At 36.7% G+C, this 21,525-nt stretch overlaps 1 protein-coding gene across 2 annotated transcripts; it reads left to right on the forward strand.

Annotated features, from left to right (window-relative positions):
- Positions 1-1,701: 1,701 nt before the first annotated feature.
- LOC122313191 lies at positions 1,702-20,913 on the forward strand. Of its 2 annotated transcripts, none has more exons than XM_043127976.1 (13): positions 1,702-1,933; positions 2,045-2,272; positions 4,778-4,907; positions 5,011-5,113; positions 6,492-6,615; positions 7,232-7,297; positions 8,585-8,623; positions 16,347-16,427; positions 16,553-16,600; positions 18,197-18,247; positions 18,370-18,438; positions 19,644-19,889; positions 20,152-20,913. In XM_043127976.1, the coding sequence occupies exons 2-13, from the start codon at positions 2,117-2,119 to the stop codon at positions 20,398-20,400; spliced, it is 1,362 nt and encodes a 453-aa protein (XP_042983910.1). In that variant the 5' UTR covers positions 1,702-1,933; positions 2,045-2,116; the 3' UTR covers positions 20,401-20,913. The 2 variants fall into 2 exon arrangements, with proteins under 2 accessions (XP_042983910.1, XP_042983904.1); XM_043127970.1 differs by having other exon boundaries at positions 2,061-2,272.
- Positions 20,914-21,525: the final 612 nt, after the last annotated feature.

Genomic DNA, 21,525 nt, shown 5'->3' on the forward strand with positions numbered 1-21,525 from the left:
TGTTTGGCCTATAGGAAAGCAAAACATTCTATCACATGGGTTTGCTTCCCTTGTTAACTTCCCAAAACTTGTAGTTTCAGTGTTTTGCTGGTCTGTTTTTGGCACAAAATTGGGGCATGAATAACAGTAAAGCCTATTTGTTCCTTCAATTTTATGGATGAGTAACTCTTGAAATTGGATTCCAAAAGGACAATATTTCAATTGATATTCTTCTCGCAATATGTTTGTTGCTTATACATGAAGGAAACCTGCATAATGTACATTTGAATGAACAACCTTTTGTTCTTGATACTTAAATTTTAGCTACAAACTTTTTTGAAGTTTACCAAAACCCCCAGTATTGGGGATGTGAAGCAATGGCACATAGAGCCAAATAGGTGTTAGACCAAATCGGCAGTAGCTACCTTAAATCATCATCGACTTTTGAAAGCGAGCAGGACTACTTTTGGAGTTGACCACTCTTTTTTTTTTTTTGAACTAGTAATTGTTTTGGATTTATCTGCATTAATAAGGCTTCCATGCCTTATTGCTAGCTTATGATGATCTGGACATATATATATATATATATATATATATATATATATATATGCACCTTCTATAGATTCCAATGGATTTTTTTGCTCTGTAATGAGTTATCTCTCTTTGTTGCTATTGCCACTTTTTGATCTACTGTTGCTCAAGAGAGAGCGTTTGTAGATATTACCATCTTTGTTATGCTATTTTGTGTTGGAAATGAAATTTTTATAAACAATTTATGTTCTAGTGGTTTTGAGAAGGGTTTTTCTTACATCAAATTCATCTCATTATTGAATGGGATCACGGTTTCTTATTCTGCTGGGTCTATTCTTTTTGTTTAAGAGTAAGTTTGCCATATCTTGCAATTTTGTATTTTGTAATGTAATGTGTAAATGACAAAATAATGTAGTATGTAGTTGGTTTACATGCATTTTTTTTATATATATTTTTATTATTTTGGAAAATGTTAATATTATGCTTTTTAATGATTTAGAAAAGTTTCTCACATAATATAGGCTTTGATAAGATTTTCAATACATATTTTTAATTTTAAAAATAAATATAGGAGAATTATGCTTTGCAACATTTTTGTATAAATATGGGTTTTTATTAATAGTAGACGCGATGTTTGAAGAAAAAACAATTGGATTTTTTTTTAAATATGCTTCAAAAACGGACTTTTTTCTTTAATTTAAAAAAATCCTAGTACAACCCAGTACTTAGATTTCTGGATTTTCGAAACTTGGGGGATTCAGCTTGGGTCTAAAACTGGGCATATCCGGGCTAAAATCTGGCCCAGGGGCTAAAATCTGGCCCAGATTTGAAACTCGGGTTCCGGGCCGGGCATACTTGGATTTTCGGTCCAAAAACCGAATGAACAATCCTAATCTAAATCCTAGCTTAATTTTTTATTTATTTTTTAAATGGGGCCTCAATCCTTTTAGGCCTTTCGTTTGGTTACGTAATTCAGATGAAGATAAGATGATATATTTTAAATAATAATGAATAAAATATTATTATAATATAATTTTTTAATATTAATTTTGTATTAAAATTTTAAAAAAATAAATTATTTATTATATTTTATATAAAAATTTAAGAAAATTGTAATAATTTAATTAGAAAAGATAAAATTATTTGCTTTTTGTCATTTTGATAGTCAATCCGGGCCTAAGCACACTCTGTGAACACCTTGCAATGGGAAGTAAACTTGCCTGTTTGTCCGCTGGATTATATACCGGTCCAAACCTGAAGCCCCAATTCTCTCTCTCTCTCCCTCTCGCGCAGGAGAATTATTTGAATACAAAACCCTAGCGAATAGAAATACAATACAACACGAATCGAGACTGCAACAATAGCCGGATCGGAGCAGAGAAGAAAGCCAACCCTAGAAAGCAAAAGCAAGTACCCTCATATCGTAAGTTTTGTTGATTTGTGTTTTTCTTTTCTTTTTTTCCTTAATTTTTTAAATTTGTTTTCGTTATTCTGGCGGTCACTATGAGAGAAATCTAATTGTTGCTTTTCGAAGTTTGGTATGATTTTAGGTGCTGAGGGACATATATCGGATAAAAGAGGTCTACTTTCTGCATGAGAAGAAGATATGAGTAGGTTATCGTTCAGGCCTCGTCCGCTCGACATTCACAAGAAGCTTCCCATCGTCAAGAGCGTCAAGGACTTCGAAGAGGACGACGCCCCCACCACCTCCTCAACCCGCAATTCTCAGTTGCTCCGTCTGGCTTCCGATGTCGACAATGAGGTGCGTTGCCCACCTCCCATTTGTTGTTCTTTGTTTTTAATTATTGCTTTCACTGAAGCAGTTCATCGAGCCTTTTGCACGTGGGAAATTTAGTAAGAACTTTGTATTTTAGCTGCCAAGGCACTACGACTAACTGTGGGATGTGTCAAATTAAGATGCTCCAATTTGCATATAGTTATTTGAAAAGCGTTATTTTTCCTGTATTTATAATTGATAAGTTACAGGAGGGAGGGGTGCCACTATAGCTAGGGCTCAATGGCACCATGGTTATTTGAGACATAACCCGATGAATCCTTGAGCTGGGAAGTGTCATTTTTTTTTTCGTAATTTGCATATTTTGTAAGCATGGTTGTTTTTCTGGGCTACATTGAGGTTTTATTAGCACTAGGATTGATTTTATGACTATTGGAAAAATAGACTCAAGATTTTCCAGGTACAAAAGTACAAATTGTAGTTCTATTGGGAGAGTACTGCCTGAATACAATAGGTATGGTCGAGATTTTGTGGAGACATTATTGCATTTCTGTTTTGTTGTATAAAATGTGATCCTCATGTATAGTGGTGATGGCTGGGCATTGCTCTGACCCGTCAATAAGGCTCACATGGAATTTTGAACTCCTTATGTGTTGTCAAGCTAACGCTCAACCTTTCAATGCCTTTTGATCTGGTGGCATGGTGTAAAGCTATTGTCTTTTTAGTATTGCACTAATTCTATCTATCTTGTTTTGCACCAATCTGAATATAGGAAGGTGGTAAATCCCCCATTGCTTGGAAATGAGAGAAGTTCTTGCCCTTTATGATGAGTCAATGGCTCAAATTGTAGCCTACTAGTCCTTTTGGAGTATAGTTTCAAATATGGCTTCGACATTCCTTAGGTCGTTACAAATAGCATTAGAGCCAAACCTAGCCTGAGGTGTGGGGCTTTCGCCATGCCAATTATAATAGAATGACTTGATGAGAACATTAGGTGGTGGATTTTAATATGAGTTGATCTTCCTGCAGGTTGTTCCGTTATTCTACAAATAATAACCTATATATAAATACATAAAATAACAAGATATTTTATGACCTGCACAAAATATAAACCAATAGTACAAAACTAAAAATATATAACTAATTATAGGAAAGATCTTCTATAAAAAATACACATCTTGATTAACTAACTAAATATATTGTATAAGTTAAATATAAGAAACTATAATACATAATTAACTATGTAAAATACAACTAACGTATAATATAGATGACACATACATATGTAGTGTATATATTACATGCTTTAAAACAAGCTCGAATGATCCAAGTCATGCTTATATGAGATTTGTTCACGAGCATAAACCAAGCTGACCTGAACTTATGCAAGTTTGGCTCGTTTCATTTACAGCCCTAGACTCTTGTATATTTGTAACGTCCCAAGGGAAGACCAAAGCCACATTTGAGCTTATATTTCAAAATGACTAGTCAATGGTACAATTAGAGCACCATTAGAATCATTAGAAAGAGCAAGAGTTTCTTCTTTCCAAGCAATATGGGATCTTATACACCACTTATACTTATCAGTCAGCATGAGGGTATCACAATCTCCTCCACCCCCCCCCCCCCCCCCCCCCCCTCCTCTTCTAAAAAAAAAATGTTAGGACGTTCTTGTCAGCCCATGCCATTGTAGGTGGCAGGGCTCAAGCAAGGCTCCGATACCATTAAAGCCCCAAGGGAAAGCTTGAGCCATATTTGGGCCTAGACTTCAAAATGACTAGTCAATAGTACAATTAGAGCACTATTGGAATCATTATAGAAAGCAAAAACTTCTCCCTCCAAAGCAATGTGGGATCCCATACACCACTCACTCATCAGTTAGCATGGGTGTCAACAATATTTCTGGATATCTTTAGAGAGTAAAGAAAGAAAATAATATAAGTGGTCTGAATACATGCACATATGGTTCTCTCATTTCATTTTGTTAATGCTATGTGCTTATTGACAAGAGATGATTTATTTCGTTTCCATGTATAAGCTAGATTGAAAGTAGAAGGGTTGGGTCATGTCTTAGGTGAGCAACTTTTCTTTTTCAATGAAATCTCTCTCTCTCTCTCTCTCTCTCTCTCTCTCTCTCTCTCTCTCTCTCGTTTTGCACTTTTCTGTCATAGTTGACTGATTAAATTTGGTGCATGTCTAATCTTTTTTTCAATCTTTGCATTCAATGAAGTTAAACCCATATGCTTTTGCATACACCCAACTACTTGTGAATATTATTCCATCTCATCAGTTGAATTTATAGTTATTCTTTTGTGAGAAAATGTATGGTAAGACTTGTGTTGTGCAATATAAAGAATTGATTCATCGTCAGCCCTAAAACAAATCCTGTCTCCACCATTGCTGTTACTGTCTCCAATTACATTTATCTTCACAACAATATGACTATTGGTGAATTTAAATATGTGACTGTGGGATTGGAGAGGTGTTCTGATACTATTGGTTAAATTAATTTTGAAGATTTATGTTCATTAGGTACATCAAATACCTACCAAGAAATTGGCTCCTGAGATACCTACTCCTCAGTTTGTTGTTGTGGATACATATGAAAGAGACTATTCACGCACTTTCTCACAACCAACATCGTACTTACGTGGAAGAGGAGGTTTCTGAACTAGATATATTTTATTATTGATATTATAATTTGTATGGATGTATGTGTCTCTTTATTGTTGTAGCATGATTAAATACTGTTTATTTATTTTCAGCTCGGGCTGAGCTTGGAGACTTTGTAGAGTATGATCTGGACAACGAGGATGAGGATTGGTTTCAGGAGTTTAACAAAGAAAGGAAGATTCTTACACCTGAAAAGTAATCGTACCAAGCATTGTTGTTGTATCAGTTTGCATTGTTCTATTTTTTGTTTGACTTAGTTGGTCCATTTTAATGTTTTCTTTCGTAAACATCCTTCGTTTTTTTATCAGTAAAAATGAATTTTATTGATGAACATTAATAACCTTCTAGTTGCTCAATATTTTCTTTTTCTTGGGGATGAAGCTTAGGTAGTATACAATAAAACTCAGGCCTTGTTTGGGAACACAAACCATCTCATCTTATCTCATCTCAAAATTTTTCATAATTTCCTTTCCAAACATCACTCAAACACGTACACTTTTCAATTTTAAATTTTCAACTTTTTAATCTAATCATTACAACTTTCCCAAACTTCGAAACAAAACATAAAAAACAATTTAACCTTTTCAAATTCTAAAACAAAAATAATATTAAAAAAATTATATTATAACAATATTTTAAATTTATAATATTTTTATTCAACTTTTTCTCTTTCCTTTCCCAAAACCCAATAAAACATCTTAACTCAAACCATTTTACCACTCTTAATAGATTTCTCATCTCATCTTTTTCCCCAAACAAGACCTTAATGTTTAATACTGCTGTATTTCTTCCTTTTTTTTACCGGTAAAAAATCTTTTTATACTGCTTTATTTCCTTAGGCACATTAGTTTGATGTCCCTTCACAAGATTCATGGATGCACTTTTGATCAATTGTTGCTTAAGTGTGAAGTGATATGCTTATATATTTTCTTATGTCATTGTCTGGTTTAGTGTTGATTCTTCAAAATTTATGACATATAGATGTTTTAGAGAAATAGGACTCAAGACGAATGGACCATTAATGTAAATGCTTTATCCTTTTTATTTTTCGTCCAATTTTCTTTTTCTTAAAAAACCACTTCCCTGAGAAGGAGATACCGCATCTACAATACTGCAGGAAGGTCTTCCTCAAAAAGCGCACAAAGTGGTCAATTATCTTTTTTTAAAGATAAAAAAAGACATCCTGAGTTCAATTCTGAACTAGGAAAATTCCCCTAGATAACCTGATACATGGTTAGCAGTTCGTTCATATATCAGGGGTCTACCTCACGGTGGTGGGTCCGAAAGGGCCCTATCTTGTTGAGGTTTCACATCAGGAAGAAAAGAAAAAAGAAAAAGAGGTTTGTCAAATTAAAGCTACGAAAGGGTTATCACAAGAACAATAAACCAAGTATCACTTTAGCCTGCAATCTCATTAAGTTCAAGCAACGGTGTGGAATTCTAGAGAAACTGCTAGCAGAGGAGAGAATAGATCTTTTAGAAATTTGGACATTTAAAATATATTTGTGTCCTATTCCTATTCTTTACAAATTATAATCAGTGCTTAAACATTGAGTTGCAATTGTCAATGCAGACTTGAGAGTCTAATCTTTAAGTTGGAGGTGTTGGATCATAAGGCTAGAGAAAGAGCAGGAGTTATTACACCGACTCTTGGTTCACCGATTCCTGTACTTCTGCATCAGGATGCTGCTATCGAGGTGAGTTTTTTTTTGATACTGTGGATTTCAACAATATCAATGCTAATTACTGCTACTTATATAAAAAATCAATGCTAGTTACTGCTATTAGTCACTTTCTGTAAGAAATAGCCATTTTTTAGTATGTTGGTGATTTATGAATACTAAATTGGTAATCTCTAGTTAGGTGTTGCTACATGAGACAGTGGTTGCTTCAGAAGATGTATAATGATCTAAAATAAAAAATTTATTATTTCGTAACTGAAGAAGATTCTATCAATCTTGCCCAGATAATCATAGATTAGGGATGATGGAACACAAATCTATTGACTGATTGGATACAGAGAATGAGGATGCATTTTGTAACCATTAAGCACCTTTTGGGGATCAAATGGTACATTCTTGAAATACCATCTGTGATTAAATTTGCCCACATGAGGGTGCGTTCCTGGGAGGGTTTGCAGGTGGGGAGTTGCTATCAGTCGGAAATATATATTTTTTTTCGTTTTATGAAATATTTTCTTTTTCATTTTGATGTTTTCCATGTAAAATGATGCTGTCTTGAACTATGTGCTATAGGTTTGAAAGGTTACATCATTTGTATAATATTCTCTGTTTCCTTTCCATTGAATTCTAGGCTCTACAAGCTCATTCTCTCAAATACGCTGTTCTCCAGTCGGTTTATAACTATTGGAAAGAGAAGGTATGCTCTGAAAATTATCTGAAAGAGGAGAGAGATTTCATCTTTGGAAAAGAATGAATCTGCTAGAAATGTGTATCTCAAAAGTGTTTTGTATTTTTGGGGTTTGAAGGGTTATATTATCTGTGGAGCTATTACTGAAATATTTTACTCTTCCCAGATTAGATCTTGGTTCTAAATGGATGACTATTAATGACTAAGTAGAAATTGTAGCTAACTTTCTTAAATGCCCTACATTCTTTATTAGTGGTGTACTCAATATTTAATAAGAATCAAGAATTTTACTCACTTTTTTCTAAGAATCAGAGTAATTTAGGAAGATCACAAGATAAATATTTAGAATTCCAGAGAGCAGATATTTATTTTTGAACATCCTAATGAGGAAAACAAGATGGAGTACCTTATTGAAAAAATTATGAAAGAGGCTTGATAGCGGCCACTAGTTCCTAGTATTATATGCATGAGTGTGTGTGTGTGTGTGTGTAAAGAATGGAAATTATGCATGCTATGCATAAAACTTGAGGTGGCTAGATTATACCCTGATGGGTGGCATAAGCAATAATGGGTGTGCTGCATTGATATAATGTTACTGCATTTATTCCAATGGCAAAATTGGATGGGTTTCCTTATAAGGAAGGATTCTTGATGTTATACCAGACATTCAAAATTGTGACATTTGGGAACACAAAATGCAAAGGGGGGTTATGCTTGAATACAAAAGGCAAGTTTAAAGCCTACATCGTGGAAAATTGCTTTAAAAGGCCTTGAAGTTTAATATTTCATAATGTTTTTGTTCACCCAAGGCATCATTTTATTTAACTTTTTTATTGTTATTATATTTTATATGATTGGCTGGTCAAGCCAGAGTTTAAGCTGAAGTTGTACCTTTTCAGCCCTTTTATGCTTAAATTTTTAAATTGTATCCTTATGTTTCCAATCATAATCATTAGCTTTCTGAATGACTTACCATATTATGCTTATCATGAGTTCATAGTGTCATGCAGCTGTAGTGACCTCTTGGCTACTGGATATGGTGTTTTATAGATGGAACTGTTGTCATTTTCATGTATCTACAGTTCAGTTCACTAACCAAGATGCAGTAGAAGTACAAAATGTGGAAACTTGTCATCTTGTTTTTGGAGATTATTTTATTACTGATATGTATAGTATAATTATTCCTACTTAAAAACTCATTATGCCAATCAGGATGTCTGTTGTTTCTTCTTTTATGAGTATTTTTTTATGAGTTCTTTTCTGAAAGTTTATGCTCCTTTTCTTTTCTTTGGCCAGCGTGAAAGATGGCAAAAGCCCATTTTACGGCGTTTGCAGGTTAGTTTAAATATTTTATTGTTAGATTGTGTGTTCTTACTGCTTTTGTGGATTAATTATGAATGTCTTTGAATTCTGATCTTTAATACAATTGTTGGAGATAAATGGAGCCATCATCATTTTTCACTTTTCTTATTGTAAATTTTGTGGAAGCAGTTAATTTCTGATTTTAGATTAGAATTTCATAATTATGGTATTTTAATCTTTATTGCAGAATTTGTTTTCTTTTGATATTTGATTTTCTTGGGAACTGACTACAGTTTTAAAGAAATTTTATTAATATGAATATAAAAGACTAGGTGAAGCCTGAGTACACAAGATTGACTTTAATTTTTATCTAGAATAATTCATAAAGGGAAAGCATCTTAGACAATGATGGCATAATTTTTCATATAAGTAAAATCATTTGATTAGAAAGGCCAGCAGGGTGCACAATATGTAATACAAGAGATAACTACTTTAATAAATAAAAAAGAAAAAATCCATAAATTTAAAAACATTAGAAAAAAAGAAATATTATAGATGTTATAGTTCATGACACATCAATATGCCAAAGGTTAGATTTTTTTTTATAAGTAATTATTCCTTATTCATATGGACAAAGGCAAGTTGGTTGGTGAATACAGCTGCTTGTATTGCATAAATTAGCAATAATGTGTTCTACAAAATGATGAGAGGGTAACCGTGCTTTTTTGGCCCGGAGTGGGATTCAGGAATCCTGTTATTTCATCGCCCGGTGGGACCATTTTGGGGCAAAAGGGGTCATATTTGGTGGCTTTGGTTAAGCTCGTTCTTACTCTGGCAGCTCAAAGAATTTTTAGGGGTAATGATGGCTCTTGTACAGAGGTGTGGTGATTAGTGGATAGTATGTTTAGGCCATCACACATGCAACCAAGCATCAGAAAAAGCAGGATAGAAGGGTTGGCTTGGTATTCCTAGGGTAGTGTGGAAATGTCGAGGGGATTATTTTGGCTAAGAAAGTGGAACTAATGGGTGTAAATGAAAAGATAAGCAGTTTCATTTTTAAAGTGAATGCAGGTTTGGGCCTTGTTAATGGCTTGGGGAGCAAGTGGCTGTATTCCTGGGCCTAGACCAACTACTGGGGAGAAAGGAAATTTCTTGTCTGGGCTGGACCTGAATATGGGAACCCAACCCTCTTCCATTTGGTGGGTCAGGTACCTGGTTGTCCTCTTTTTGAAACAGGCTTGACCTCATTTAGTCCACATGATGAGCTAGCGACAGTTCCACTACCACTTGGCCTGACACGAAAATGGTTGTTGACCATCATAGACCATCAAAATGGTGCATCGAAGTCCTTGTCTGAGTGTGTGGATGAAAATTTTCAGGTGTATAGGTTCTCGGTAATGAGTTTTCCGCAAATGCACCTTAGGAAATTTAAGTAGAGATTCCACCAAACCGATGACTCCTAGAATGGATGAGATTTTTAATAGGATTGGAATTACGTGGGTGATGCCTAGGAGGGTGGTGGATCTTCTTGCTTGTTAGAGAGGTCTGCAGGACAAACCCCAAATTGATGTCGTGTGGAAAATGTTCCTCTATGTCTCATGTAGTGCATTTGACTTGAAAGGAATGGCCAGAGTTTTGAATACTGGCAATGCACTTTGTAAGAACTTGAATGTTTCTTTTTCCATACCTTTTTTTTGGTCCTCTGCTATTGTTTTCAATGGAGCTAGTTTTTATGAGTTTCGTGTATATATTTCTAGCCTTTTTTTTTTTTTTTTCTTTCTTCTTTCTCTTTTGTTCTATTTTTGATGCTTCTCTTAAGAAATTCTTTTCTTGCTATTATTTCAATGGGTTTTACGAAGAGGTTGTTGGTGGATTCTAAAGTATTTATTTTATCTAGAGAGAATGGTAGGTCCATTAGAATCTCGGAGAGGAGCAAGAAAGTTAGTAAGTTCATTTCTTTGAGTGGGGAGTTGGTGGAGTGGTTGATAGCACTGATAAAGGTTTACAGTTTGGCAAGGAGTTTTACAAAATGATTAGAGATAGCTCTCGAGCATCTGTGGCGCAGAGGTGTTTGAACTATTATGGTCGGTTTGTGGTGGTGGTGGGGGTATGGGGGAAGGGGTAGAAGTGGCTTCATTGTCGTCTCAGAGGGTGAGAATGGAATAGGATGGCGAAATTATTCTAGTACCTTCCGTGAAGCCTACAATTTAGACTACTCTGTTCTTAGGTCTGAAAATAGAGGTAAGGCTGTGGCGTTTGGTGACCCTGTAGGTCGACAGAGAGAGATATGGAAGGAATCATAATGGAGGGAGGTGATGATCAGGGGCATGGAATCCTTAAAGGATGTTTTGGTGTGTCCGGCACATGTTTTGGCAACTCAAACTCTTGTTGTTTGTCGAGGGACGGTTGTGCATAAAGTTGATAGGGGGCATAGGGGAGTGTTGGCGTGCATGCTGTTGTTAATGGTCTGCCATGTGGGACAAACAAAGGTGAGGTGGTTCCTAAGTGTGGTATGCAAGGTGAAGAAGATGAGGTGGCATCACTGTAGAGGGAATTAATAGAGTTAATGAATTAATATCGTTATGTTAAAGTGGCGGATTTGTTGCAGAATTCATTGCCGGCATCGTCTCTGCTCCATAAGTGGCTAATCTGCCACAAAACTCGTTGGTGGTGTTGTCTGAGCCTCCACAAGTGGCAGATCTACTGTAGAACTCGACTCCGGCATAGTCTGAGTTTCCCCAAGGGGTGGATTTGCGACAGGACATGTTGTGCATGCTGGTTGTGCTATGAATTTTTCTGGTAATGTCTTTTGGGGTGCTGGCAGTCCCAAGGGGTGGATTTGCGACAGGACACGTTTGATTCTGATTTTGTTGGAGTTTGATCTGCTGTTACAGATGCGTGCTGATGGGGATGGTGAGTTGTGTTGTAAGAATAGGGAAGGTCTTGAGCAGGGGGAGGTGTTAATGTCGCAAGGAATGGTGTTTCGGGGGGGGTTAGAGGAGATAAGGTGTCTGGAGGAGTTTCAGATTACTGTTGCTAATGGGGTTTGTCTAGAATGTCAGGATCATCAATGGAGGGAAGGTTTTGATCCAGTGCCTTTACACTCTTTGCCCCCTAATGCTGATTTGGATCTGAAATTTTCATCATGGTTTTTAAAAAAAGTAAAAGAAATAGAAGAGTGTGTGGGTAATTCTTGTGAAGGTTTTGAAGAGCAATTTCAGGCTTTGCTTATTGCTATTGAGTCAAATCGCTTGTCGGCTACAAAATCAGCTTCAAAACGTGATAGGAGTTAAGAAGATTAACATGTTCTGTCAATTATGACTCAAGGAAGGAAGTGTTAATCGTGATAGATCCAAGGGTAGGGTGACCAATCTGATTTGATAGATCCAAGGGTAGGGTGACCAATCTGATTTGATAGATCCAAGGGTAGGGTGACGAATCTGATTTTATGAATCCAAAGATCCTATCTTGGAATGTTCGTGGGCTGAATGATCTTAACAAACGTTCTCATATCAAGAACTTGTTAAGAGCATGGATGGCTGATATTGTTTGTTTGTAGGAAACTAAGTTGTGTTGGGTGGATAGAAATCTTATCGTTAGCTTGTGGGGTTGTTCATATGTGGGGTGGGATTTTCTTGCTTTGAATGGGGCATCGGATGGTGTGTTGGTGATGTGGGATAGGAGAGTGGTGGAGATTTTGGAGAGTTTTTCGGTAGCCTGTCATTTTAGAAATGTAGATGACGGTTTTCAATGGGCTTTTGCTGTATTTAAGGCCCTACTGTGGACAATAGCAGAATATGTTTTTTTTTATTGGCACCAGGTGTCCAGGAACAGCGTCCCAACTAATCCCAGAGGTGCACAGGCTCTCGGCAATGAGTTTTTCGCAAATGCACCTCTGGTAATTCAAGGGAAAATTCCCTCAGTTTGATGACCCCCTAGAGATTGTTTGTACCCAAGGGGATTTGAACCTTAGACTTAGGGGGAGCATACCCCTAAGCCCAAGGACAGTAGCAGAAGATTGTTGTGGGGAGAGCTTGCTGGTTTTATTAGTTGGTGGGATGTGCCGTTGGAGGAAATTTCAACGTCACTCGTCTTCCGAGTGAGAGATCGTCGGATTCCAGTTTTACCTCAGCAATTAGGGAGTTCTCTAAATTCATTTTTGAGGTTGATTTTGTTGATTTACCTCTTGCAGGAGGTGTCTTTATGTGGTCCAATAATAGGATGTGATATTTGGATAGGTTTTTGGTATCTCCTTTGTGGGAATCTCATTTCCCTGCAGTGTACCAGAAGCGTCTACCGAGAATTTGTTTGGACCATTTCCCTATTCTTTTGGATTGTGGTGGTATTCATGGAAGTCGTAGATATTTTAAGTTTGAAAACATGTGGCTGTTGGCTGATGGTTTCAAAGATATGGTGAAACAACGGTGGACTTCCTATCAATTGGGTGGTACCCTGAGTTTCAGATTGGCAGTAAGTTAATGGCTTTGAAAAAGGATTTCAAGGAATGGTATGAACAAGTCTTGGGGCATGTGGATAGACAAGGAGACTCTTATTGAGGAATTGCAGGGGTTGGAGAGTAGGTTAGAGCGTAGCATTCTTTCGGAAGGTGAGATTTTGAGGAAAAGGTTTGTTGAGTCTGAATTAGATAAGGTGACTTTGATGGAGGGGACTTTGTGGAGGCAGAAGTCAAGGGCCCTATGGTTAAAAGAAGGGGATGAATGTGCAAAGTTTTTTCACAAGGTGGCAAATTCTCATCGGAGGAAAAATGCTATTGGATCGATTGAGGTTGATGGTGTTGTTTTTTCGAATCAGTGTGACATTAAGGAGCATACTTGTTGTTTCTTGAGAATCTTCTTATGAAGCAGCATGATTGGAGGCCAAAACTGGGTGGTTTAGTTTGATACTATCGACCCTATGAGTGCCTAATGTCTTGAGCGACCTTTTGATGAGAACGAAGTTCTTGCTGTGGTAAGAGGGATGGTTAGAGACAAGGCTCCTGGTCCATATGGTTTTACCGTGGCTTTCTCTCAGGATTGTTGGGACATTGTGAGGGAGGGTGTGATGGATGTGTTTCATCAATTATTCTCTTTTGGTATGTTTGAAAAGAGCCTAAACGCTACTTTTATTGCTCTTATCCCAAAAAGGGCAGGAGCTATTGATGTGAAGGACTTTCGCCCCATCAATCTCGTTAATGGGGTCTATAAAATAATTTCTAAAGTGTTGGCCAATTGTTTGAGTAATGTAATGGAGATGATTATTTCGAAATCACAAAATGCGTTTGTTAGGGGGGAGGCAGATTTTGGATTCCGTATTCATTGCAAATGAATGTCTGGATAATAGAATAAAATCGGGTGAGCCAAGTATTTTATGTAAGCTTGACATGGAGAAGGCTTATGATCATGTCAATTTGAATTTTTTGTTTTATCTTCTGGGGAAATGTGGTTTTGGGGGGGAGTTTTTGTGGTTGGATCAAACATTGTGTTTCAACTGCTCGTTTCTCTATTTTAGTGAATGGTTCTCCTGAGGGGTTTTTTGACAGTTTCTGTGGTTTGAGATAAGGGGACCCATTGTTTCCTTTTCTTTTGTCATCGTGATGGATGCTCTTAGTCGTATATTGGGGGCTGCGGTTGGCAGTGGTTTGTTGTCAGGTTTTATGTTGGGAGGGCCTCAAGAAGGCTTTGTTACAGTTTCTCATCTTTTGTTTGTAGATGATACATTGCTGTTTTGTGTTGAATCCGGGCAATGTGCGAACTTTGCGAGCGCTTTTGCTTTGTTTCGAGGTTGTGTTAGGCCTTAAGGTTAATTTGGGAAAGTCTGAGATGGTACCGGTAGGCCAGGTGAGAAATATGAGTAGGCTGGCAAGTATTACGGATTGTCAGGTTTCTTCTTTGCCGATTAGTTACCTTGGGCTTCACTTGGGGGCTATGTTCAAGGCCAGTAGGGATGGGGTGTTGGAGCAGGTAGAGAGAAGGTTGGTAGGTTAGAAGGGGTTGTATTTATCAAAAAGGGGAAAATCACCTTATTAAAAGTACATTGTCTAACCTTCCTATTTGTTTTCTGTCTTTATTTCCCATTCCGATTGGTGTGGCAAATCGGTTGGAGAAGTTATTTCGAGACTTCTTGTGGGGAGGTATAGGAGAGGAAGCTAAGTTTCATTTGGTTAGTTGGGATAAGATTTGTACTCCTTTGTTGTGCGGTTGGTTGGGGTTTTGGGAGTTGAGTATTTTTAATAAAGCTTTACTAGGAAAGTGGTTGTGGAGGTATCATCAGGAGTGTGATTCTTTGTGGAGAGCTGTGATTGATTCTAAATATGGAGTGCTTGGAGTTCTAAGGAGCAAGAGTTACTTATGGTGTTGGGGTGTGAAAAAATATTAGAAGAGGTTGGGATGCTTTTGTTAAACATGTTATTTTTGTGGTTGCGGACAGTTCTAGAATTTGTTTTTGGCATGATGCATGGTGTGGTGGTAGGGCTCTTTTTGCTGTTTTTCCAGATCTTTTTCGTATTTCTCAGAATCCAGATACTCCTGTGGCTGACTTTTTGGAGTGTTCTAGTGGCTATTCTCATTGGAATGTTCTATTCTCTAGAGCTGTGAATGATTGGGACATGGGGACTGTTTCTGAATTGTTTGGTTTGTTGTATGGTACTCAGTTTGGGAGGGATTTGAGGGATAAGATGGTCTGGATGCCTACGGATAACAGGAAGTTTTCAGTTTGTTCTTGCTACAAGACACTGTCTAGGCAGAATGGAGTTTACTCTTTTCCTTGGAAGAGTAAGGTGCCTTCAAAGGTTGCGTTCTTTGGCTGGTCTGCTTTTTAAGGGAAGATTTTGACTTTGGATAATCTCAGGAAATGTGGATTAATTGTTTTGGATTGGAGTTTCTTATGCAAGAAATCTGGTGAATTAGTGGATAATCTATTATTACATTGTGATGTGACCAGGTTGTTATGGTAGCTTTCAATGGGTGTGGTTTGGCTTGGGTGATGCCTGGGTGGTGGAACTTTTTGCGTGCTGGAGAGGTTTAAAAGGGGTAATGTGCAAATTGCTGCTGTTTGGAATATGATCCCCTTATGCCTGTGTGGTGTATTTGGATTGAGAGGAATGGTCGATGCTTTGGAGATAAGAACGCTCGATTGATGAACTTAGATGTTTTTTCTTTAATTCCTTATTTTAGTGGGCCTCGGCTATTGTATTTAATGGAACTAGAATCCATGATTTTCTTCTTTCTTTTTCTAGCTCCTGACTTGTAATAGGTTCAGTTTTTGTATACATCCTGTGTACTTGGCTTTGCCTTGTTACTTGTCTCAATAAAATTTTTATTCATAAAAGAAAAATATATTTCTAGCCCAAACTTGTAATTAGGTTTTTTCATTTGTATACTTCCTGTGTACTTGGGCTATGCCTATCTACTTGATTTAATAAAACTTCATTTTACTTGTAAAAAAATAAAATCGGGGTGCCATTTTCCAAAGTTTTTCTACTACATTGGAATTCTTTTGTTGGTAGCGAAGAAACTAGAAAATGTAGAGTTGATACATACTATATTCTTCTGTCTTAAAGTTGTCCCTTACACAATTCATACCAGGCTTAACAAGAAGCATGTATTGGACTGGTCCTTTAAGAAAATCAAGGCTTTCTGTGGAAGTACTTAATAATCTATTTGGCAAATCTTGTTCCTACAATTTTATCCTCAAATAATTTATTCTATGTGCTAATTATGATCAGTTATTGACAACTTCAACTGCATTATTTTTACAGCCTCCTCCACCTGTCAATGACACCAATCCGTACAATGTTTTTAGGCCAAGGGAGAAGGCCCACAGACTTCATACAAGAAGGGTAGGTGTTGAACTTATTTCATACTCACATTTAACTGAGTTCTGAGTGAAAAAGTCTCTTTCTACGTAATAAAGTTGTATGTACACATTAGTTTCTAAACTTCCTCATGGTGATCTTTTGTTTAGATGCAAAGGAGGGAAAACAATGTACAATCATTTGAAAAGCTTCGTCAGGTGAGCTTTACTTTACACAATTTATTGCTGTTTTTATGAGTACTATGGTCTTGGAGTTATATACTCTGCTGAAAAAGAGTCAGGCCAATCCCTATGCTGTTTAACTCATTTTGGTGAAGTCTAGAAAGGCTGAAGTTTTACTCAAGCTTGAATAATTTTTGCTAAACAAGCTCGAGCTCGCTTGTGAGAAAATTTACAAGCAGCTTGGCTTGGTTTAATGAGTCCAAGCCTGGCAAAGCATATATATAATTCTTGTTTTGTCCTTACTTTGAAATATGTCTCGTGTGTGGTGTTGTTACTTCCAAAAAATATATATAATTTGGATGTTGATATATGTGGGCTTTTGAGCTTAGGAGCCAGGCCAAACCTAGCTGAGGGTGAACTCGAACTTGTTTACGGAACCCTAGCTGAGGTTGAACTTGAACTTGTTTACTGAACAAGTATTTAGGCTTGATTTTGATTCCACCATTAAATAAACTTAGTTGAGCTAGGCTGGCTATGTTATGGGCTTTACCCGCTTGCTAGTGGCTCCACTAATTTTCCAGCCCTAGTTGTCACTAATGTTAAAACTCATATTTCTGCAAATATTGCTTAAATAGAGGATAAATTTAGAAAGGTTTAGTATTGTATAGAATTGGGGGTTATATGGTGGGAAACTGTAACACTCATTCCTGTAGGCTAGGGATGTTACGTAACTTACGTAACTCGCAACAGGCAAGAGACCAACATAAAAATAAATCCTGCATTTAAATAAAATAAATCTTTCATTTGAACCAAGTCATTTAACATAAAAACATTATCAGTCTTGAAAGCGGGAAGAAGTTACATAAAATCTGAAACAAACTAGTCTAAATGGCACCATAGGCTTCATTAACACTAGATAGGAGGCTGAGTAGGATGATGTCAGCTAATCAAATGCATCAGGCAGTTGGCAGGTTAGAAACATAATCATGTTTAACAAAGCTCTTCTGGGCAAATGGCTATGGAGGTATGCCACAAAGAGGGAGGCTTTGTGGCAATGTGTGAATAGAAAATTTCCATTTCTATTAATAAAGTTTCTTTGACCTGTTAAAAAACACCCAAGTAGACTTAAATCAAATTATGCAAATTCCAAGTAGGATCCACATCCCCTAGCTTACGAGTTATGACAAAGTAAAGTTTGGGCTTAATTTGGACAGCTTCTATAGACTTTAATAGGCTTAACCTACATGCTATTGTATCGTTTTCTCTTTCTAGACGGGTGTCTCTCATGTACATTCTGTATATTGGGATTGCACCTTTTTTTATTACTTCTTAAAAAAAAAAAAAAAAAACTTTGGGCCTTGGAAGAATCTTTTCCCTGTCGTCCTTATAAAATTAAGGGGTCCTACCACGTCTCCATCTATTGCTTTTGCTTTTGTGCTCCTGCATTTATATTATTTGGATGCTTCTGATTACATTAGATAATTTGTGTCATCCTTAGATATTCATGTGTAGTATGATACACTTGACCTATCGGAAGCATGTATGCGATTTTGGTGTCTTAGTATTTATTTGTGATGTTTTGGGTAATAAATACACAATCAAAATCTCTATCGTCTGTTTAACTATTTTCAGGTCAGGCGCAACCTCGACCAAGCCAAGACAATTCTGGAGGCTTTAATTAAGGTTGTTCTTTCTGATTGAACTTTCAAAACACCCATAAAAAATTGAACTCTCAAAATATAGCTTCTGTAGCTTTCCACTATCTGGAATGCAGATTTATTGTTCAGTTGTTTTAATTTATACAGAGAGAGGAGACGAAGAGGGAAGTAATGGAGACTGAAGTTAGCCTTCAGAGGATTCAAATGAAGTATAAGGTATGCCTATTATGTGTATCTTTGATTCCATTTGTATTAAGGAATGCTCCGTTGAATTTCTGTTTTGAGTAGAATCATGGTATATCTGAAACATCATAAGAAAGACACATGGCCCTCCTTCTGAGACATCTATCTTATTGTTGTTACTTGGTGGTTTGAATGGATTCACTTTTTCCATGAAAAGCATCTTGTGTATAACAGTACCAGCACTCCCCTTTATTGTTTTTTGTTCACTATTGTTATTTTTATATTTTTGAGGACCACTGCTCTAGGTTTCCATTTTTACAGATGAGAACTTTTAAGTGAAATAATTGAAATCATACCCCTTGTTTGTTATACAAATGTTAAAAGGACAGAGAATGAATCATTATTTGCTTCTCTGTTGTTCCTTTGCTAATGGTCTGTTTTGGAGGCTATTGAGTTTTTCCCAATTCTGCCGTTCAATTGTTGACATCTTCGGGTAGGAAGCTTGGTGGGAAAAGCCTAGTTGAATTGAGAGCAAATCCATCCTGTATTATGTGGTGTATATGGGCAGGCAGGAATAACTGGACTTCTGAAGTTAAAGAAGTCACTAGTAGATATCAAATTGAGTTGCAAAAGTTGAGTTGTAAAGTTGAAAAGAGTGAGAAAGGATGAGAGAAAACAAAGAGAATGTGAAAAAGAAGGATTCTTTATTGATTGTCTGCTTGCAAGGGTAATAATAACATAATTACCAGAAAATACCCTTAAGCTATAAGCAGAACAAGTCCTCCTGCAAAACATGACAACTTTTAACAATATTGATTATCATAAAGGGACGTTAAACAGTTTTTATCTGCTGTCATGGATGAGGATGCAATGAGTTTAGGCAGTTTAAAACAGAACTAACTTAATTGTACTGGGATACTCAACTAAGGATTCTCTTTATGGTATTAGCCTTTTAATATGCATCATTTTAGTGGAGCAGGGATAGATTCTCGTACTGCGTGGTTTTAAAATTCTATATTTTTGCATGTATGAATAATCTTCTTTATGTTGATCTCTTAATCCTGTGTGTCTGCACTATGTTTCATAACATGATTTTCTACATAGGTTGAACATGTTGCATTTATTCACTTTACCATCTAGTTGGTCATAGGCAAGAGATTCTTTGTTTTGTGTAATTGCCAATTTGTTTTAAATTAAAATCCGTTATAATTGATGGCTGGCTTCTTATGGGTTTTCAGCACGAGACGGAGCTTCTGGAAGATAGCTTCGCACTCCCAGGATTTCCACCCTTCTCTAGCAAGTTCGGTTCTAGTGAAGACGAATATGTGGATTCAGATGACCTTGAAAATATCCGTCCACGTGCCCGACCTTCTGCAATATCGAATATCCTTTTGACAGACTCCAACTTGGTTACAGTTCCCTCAGGAGGCATAAAGCAAGAGTTTAGGCGGCGACATGTACCACAAGGATGGCTTCATAAAATGGTACTCCAAAAGCTCTTCTGCGCATATTGTCTTCCTTATTTTGTCTGAAACCCCCCTCTCTTCCCCCATTTCTCCCTTCTTGGTGGGGATAGAGAATCCAAAGTAATTGCTGAAATCGTTATCACTGTCATAAATCAAGTATCAACTAGACTGCAGTTTAAATGGTTCCCAGAAAAATTCTATATATAAACTGTGGTGGCGTCTGCTTTTGGTTGCGGATTATGAAATGTGAATTTTTTACATGGGATAAAATCATGTGCAGGATCCTCTTGAACCAATTTTATTGTTCACGAAGCCTCTAGTTCCGGAAAAGTTGGTAGCTGCAGGCATTGTACCACCATCTGATTCGTCAACAAGAAATAGCATATCAGCACCATGTAAATTTCGTGGAAGGATGGGCCGTGGTGGCCGTATAATTTTTGATAGATGGAATCCTTTGTTGCAAACTCCAATTGACTGTGGCAACTCGTTTTATATACCACCAAAACCCAGATCTTCGACGTACAATTGAGTTGATTAGTTTGCATAGTCCCAGGTGGTCAACTCCACGGTGGGATCTTGGAAATTGTAGGGTTCATGAGCATTATGTTAGGCATATTATAGAAGTGGGTGGTTTGATGCGGGAGCAGGGAGATGGGTGTGTACCGTTTTTTGGTTTCCTTTCGTCGATCTTTGCTTAAAATGTGTTCCCGTGTCGTGTCTTACCCGATGTTAATTTATTGCTTTGCCTCGATGAAACATGGTCTCTCTTTCTCTCTCTCTTGGTGGCTAATTAAGGATCGGTGTGCGAAAGACCACAGGAAAGTTGCAGAAATTACAAGGCCCGTGACAATTGTTGTACAATGTATGTACGTGCTATGGTAATTTAGTGGAGGAGATGCATTAGAAAGAAGAGATTAGGACTCTGTTATTCTGTCTTATAACTCCTACAAGGGAGATGGGACTCTTTTATGTCTTTAATTTTTTGTGATGTATTATGGCGACGGCCAAAATAATTATATAGGCGATAGCCCTTCTTGTATCATGTTTGTTTACTTCACACGAATATATATTATATTATGTATAAGCGTTGTAGTTTGTTAATGATTAAAAAAAATGAAGATCTAAACACAATTGAATCATGTAACACAAACTCTAATCCAATCAAAACAAAAACTTGAAAAAAAATAACCGAGAATAAAAATAAACCAAGCAACGCGAATCAACAAAAACCAAACCCACTTTCAAATTTGAAGGCATAAATTGCTTGCCTGTAAATAGGCAAAAAGGTCGGGAGAGGGGAGCAACCTCTAACAGAGAAGAAGAAAGGATAAAAGGGAAATAATTGTATTCAAATTCTGCTTGCCATCACTAGAGGGGCATCATTCTCTACGTTTGTTCATTCACAAACCTCTTCTAACTCATATGGGCAAGTCGGGGGCAGGTCAACAGGAATTTATCTTTGACCATAGCTGATATAATTTGTTCATAGTTAATGTTATGCCATGTTTAATAATACAAAAATTATTATAGACATAAATCAAGATACAAATATATTATCAATATATCAATTTAGGAATGAAAAATGATATTTGCAGTTTTAAGGTATATAAGTTCCGTGCACTTCTTATAAAAAAAAAGTAGATAAATTTGGAAT

Source organism: Carya illinoinensis, chromosome 1 (genome assembly GCF_018687715.1).
Source record: "Carya illinoinensis cultivar Pawnee chromosome 1, C.illinoinensisPawnee_v1, whole genome shotgun sequence".
In the NCBI taxonomy this organism is placed as follows: domain Eukaryota; kingdom Viridiplantae; phylum Streptophyta; class Magnoliopsida; order Fagales; family Juglandaceae; genus Carya; species Carya illinoinensis.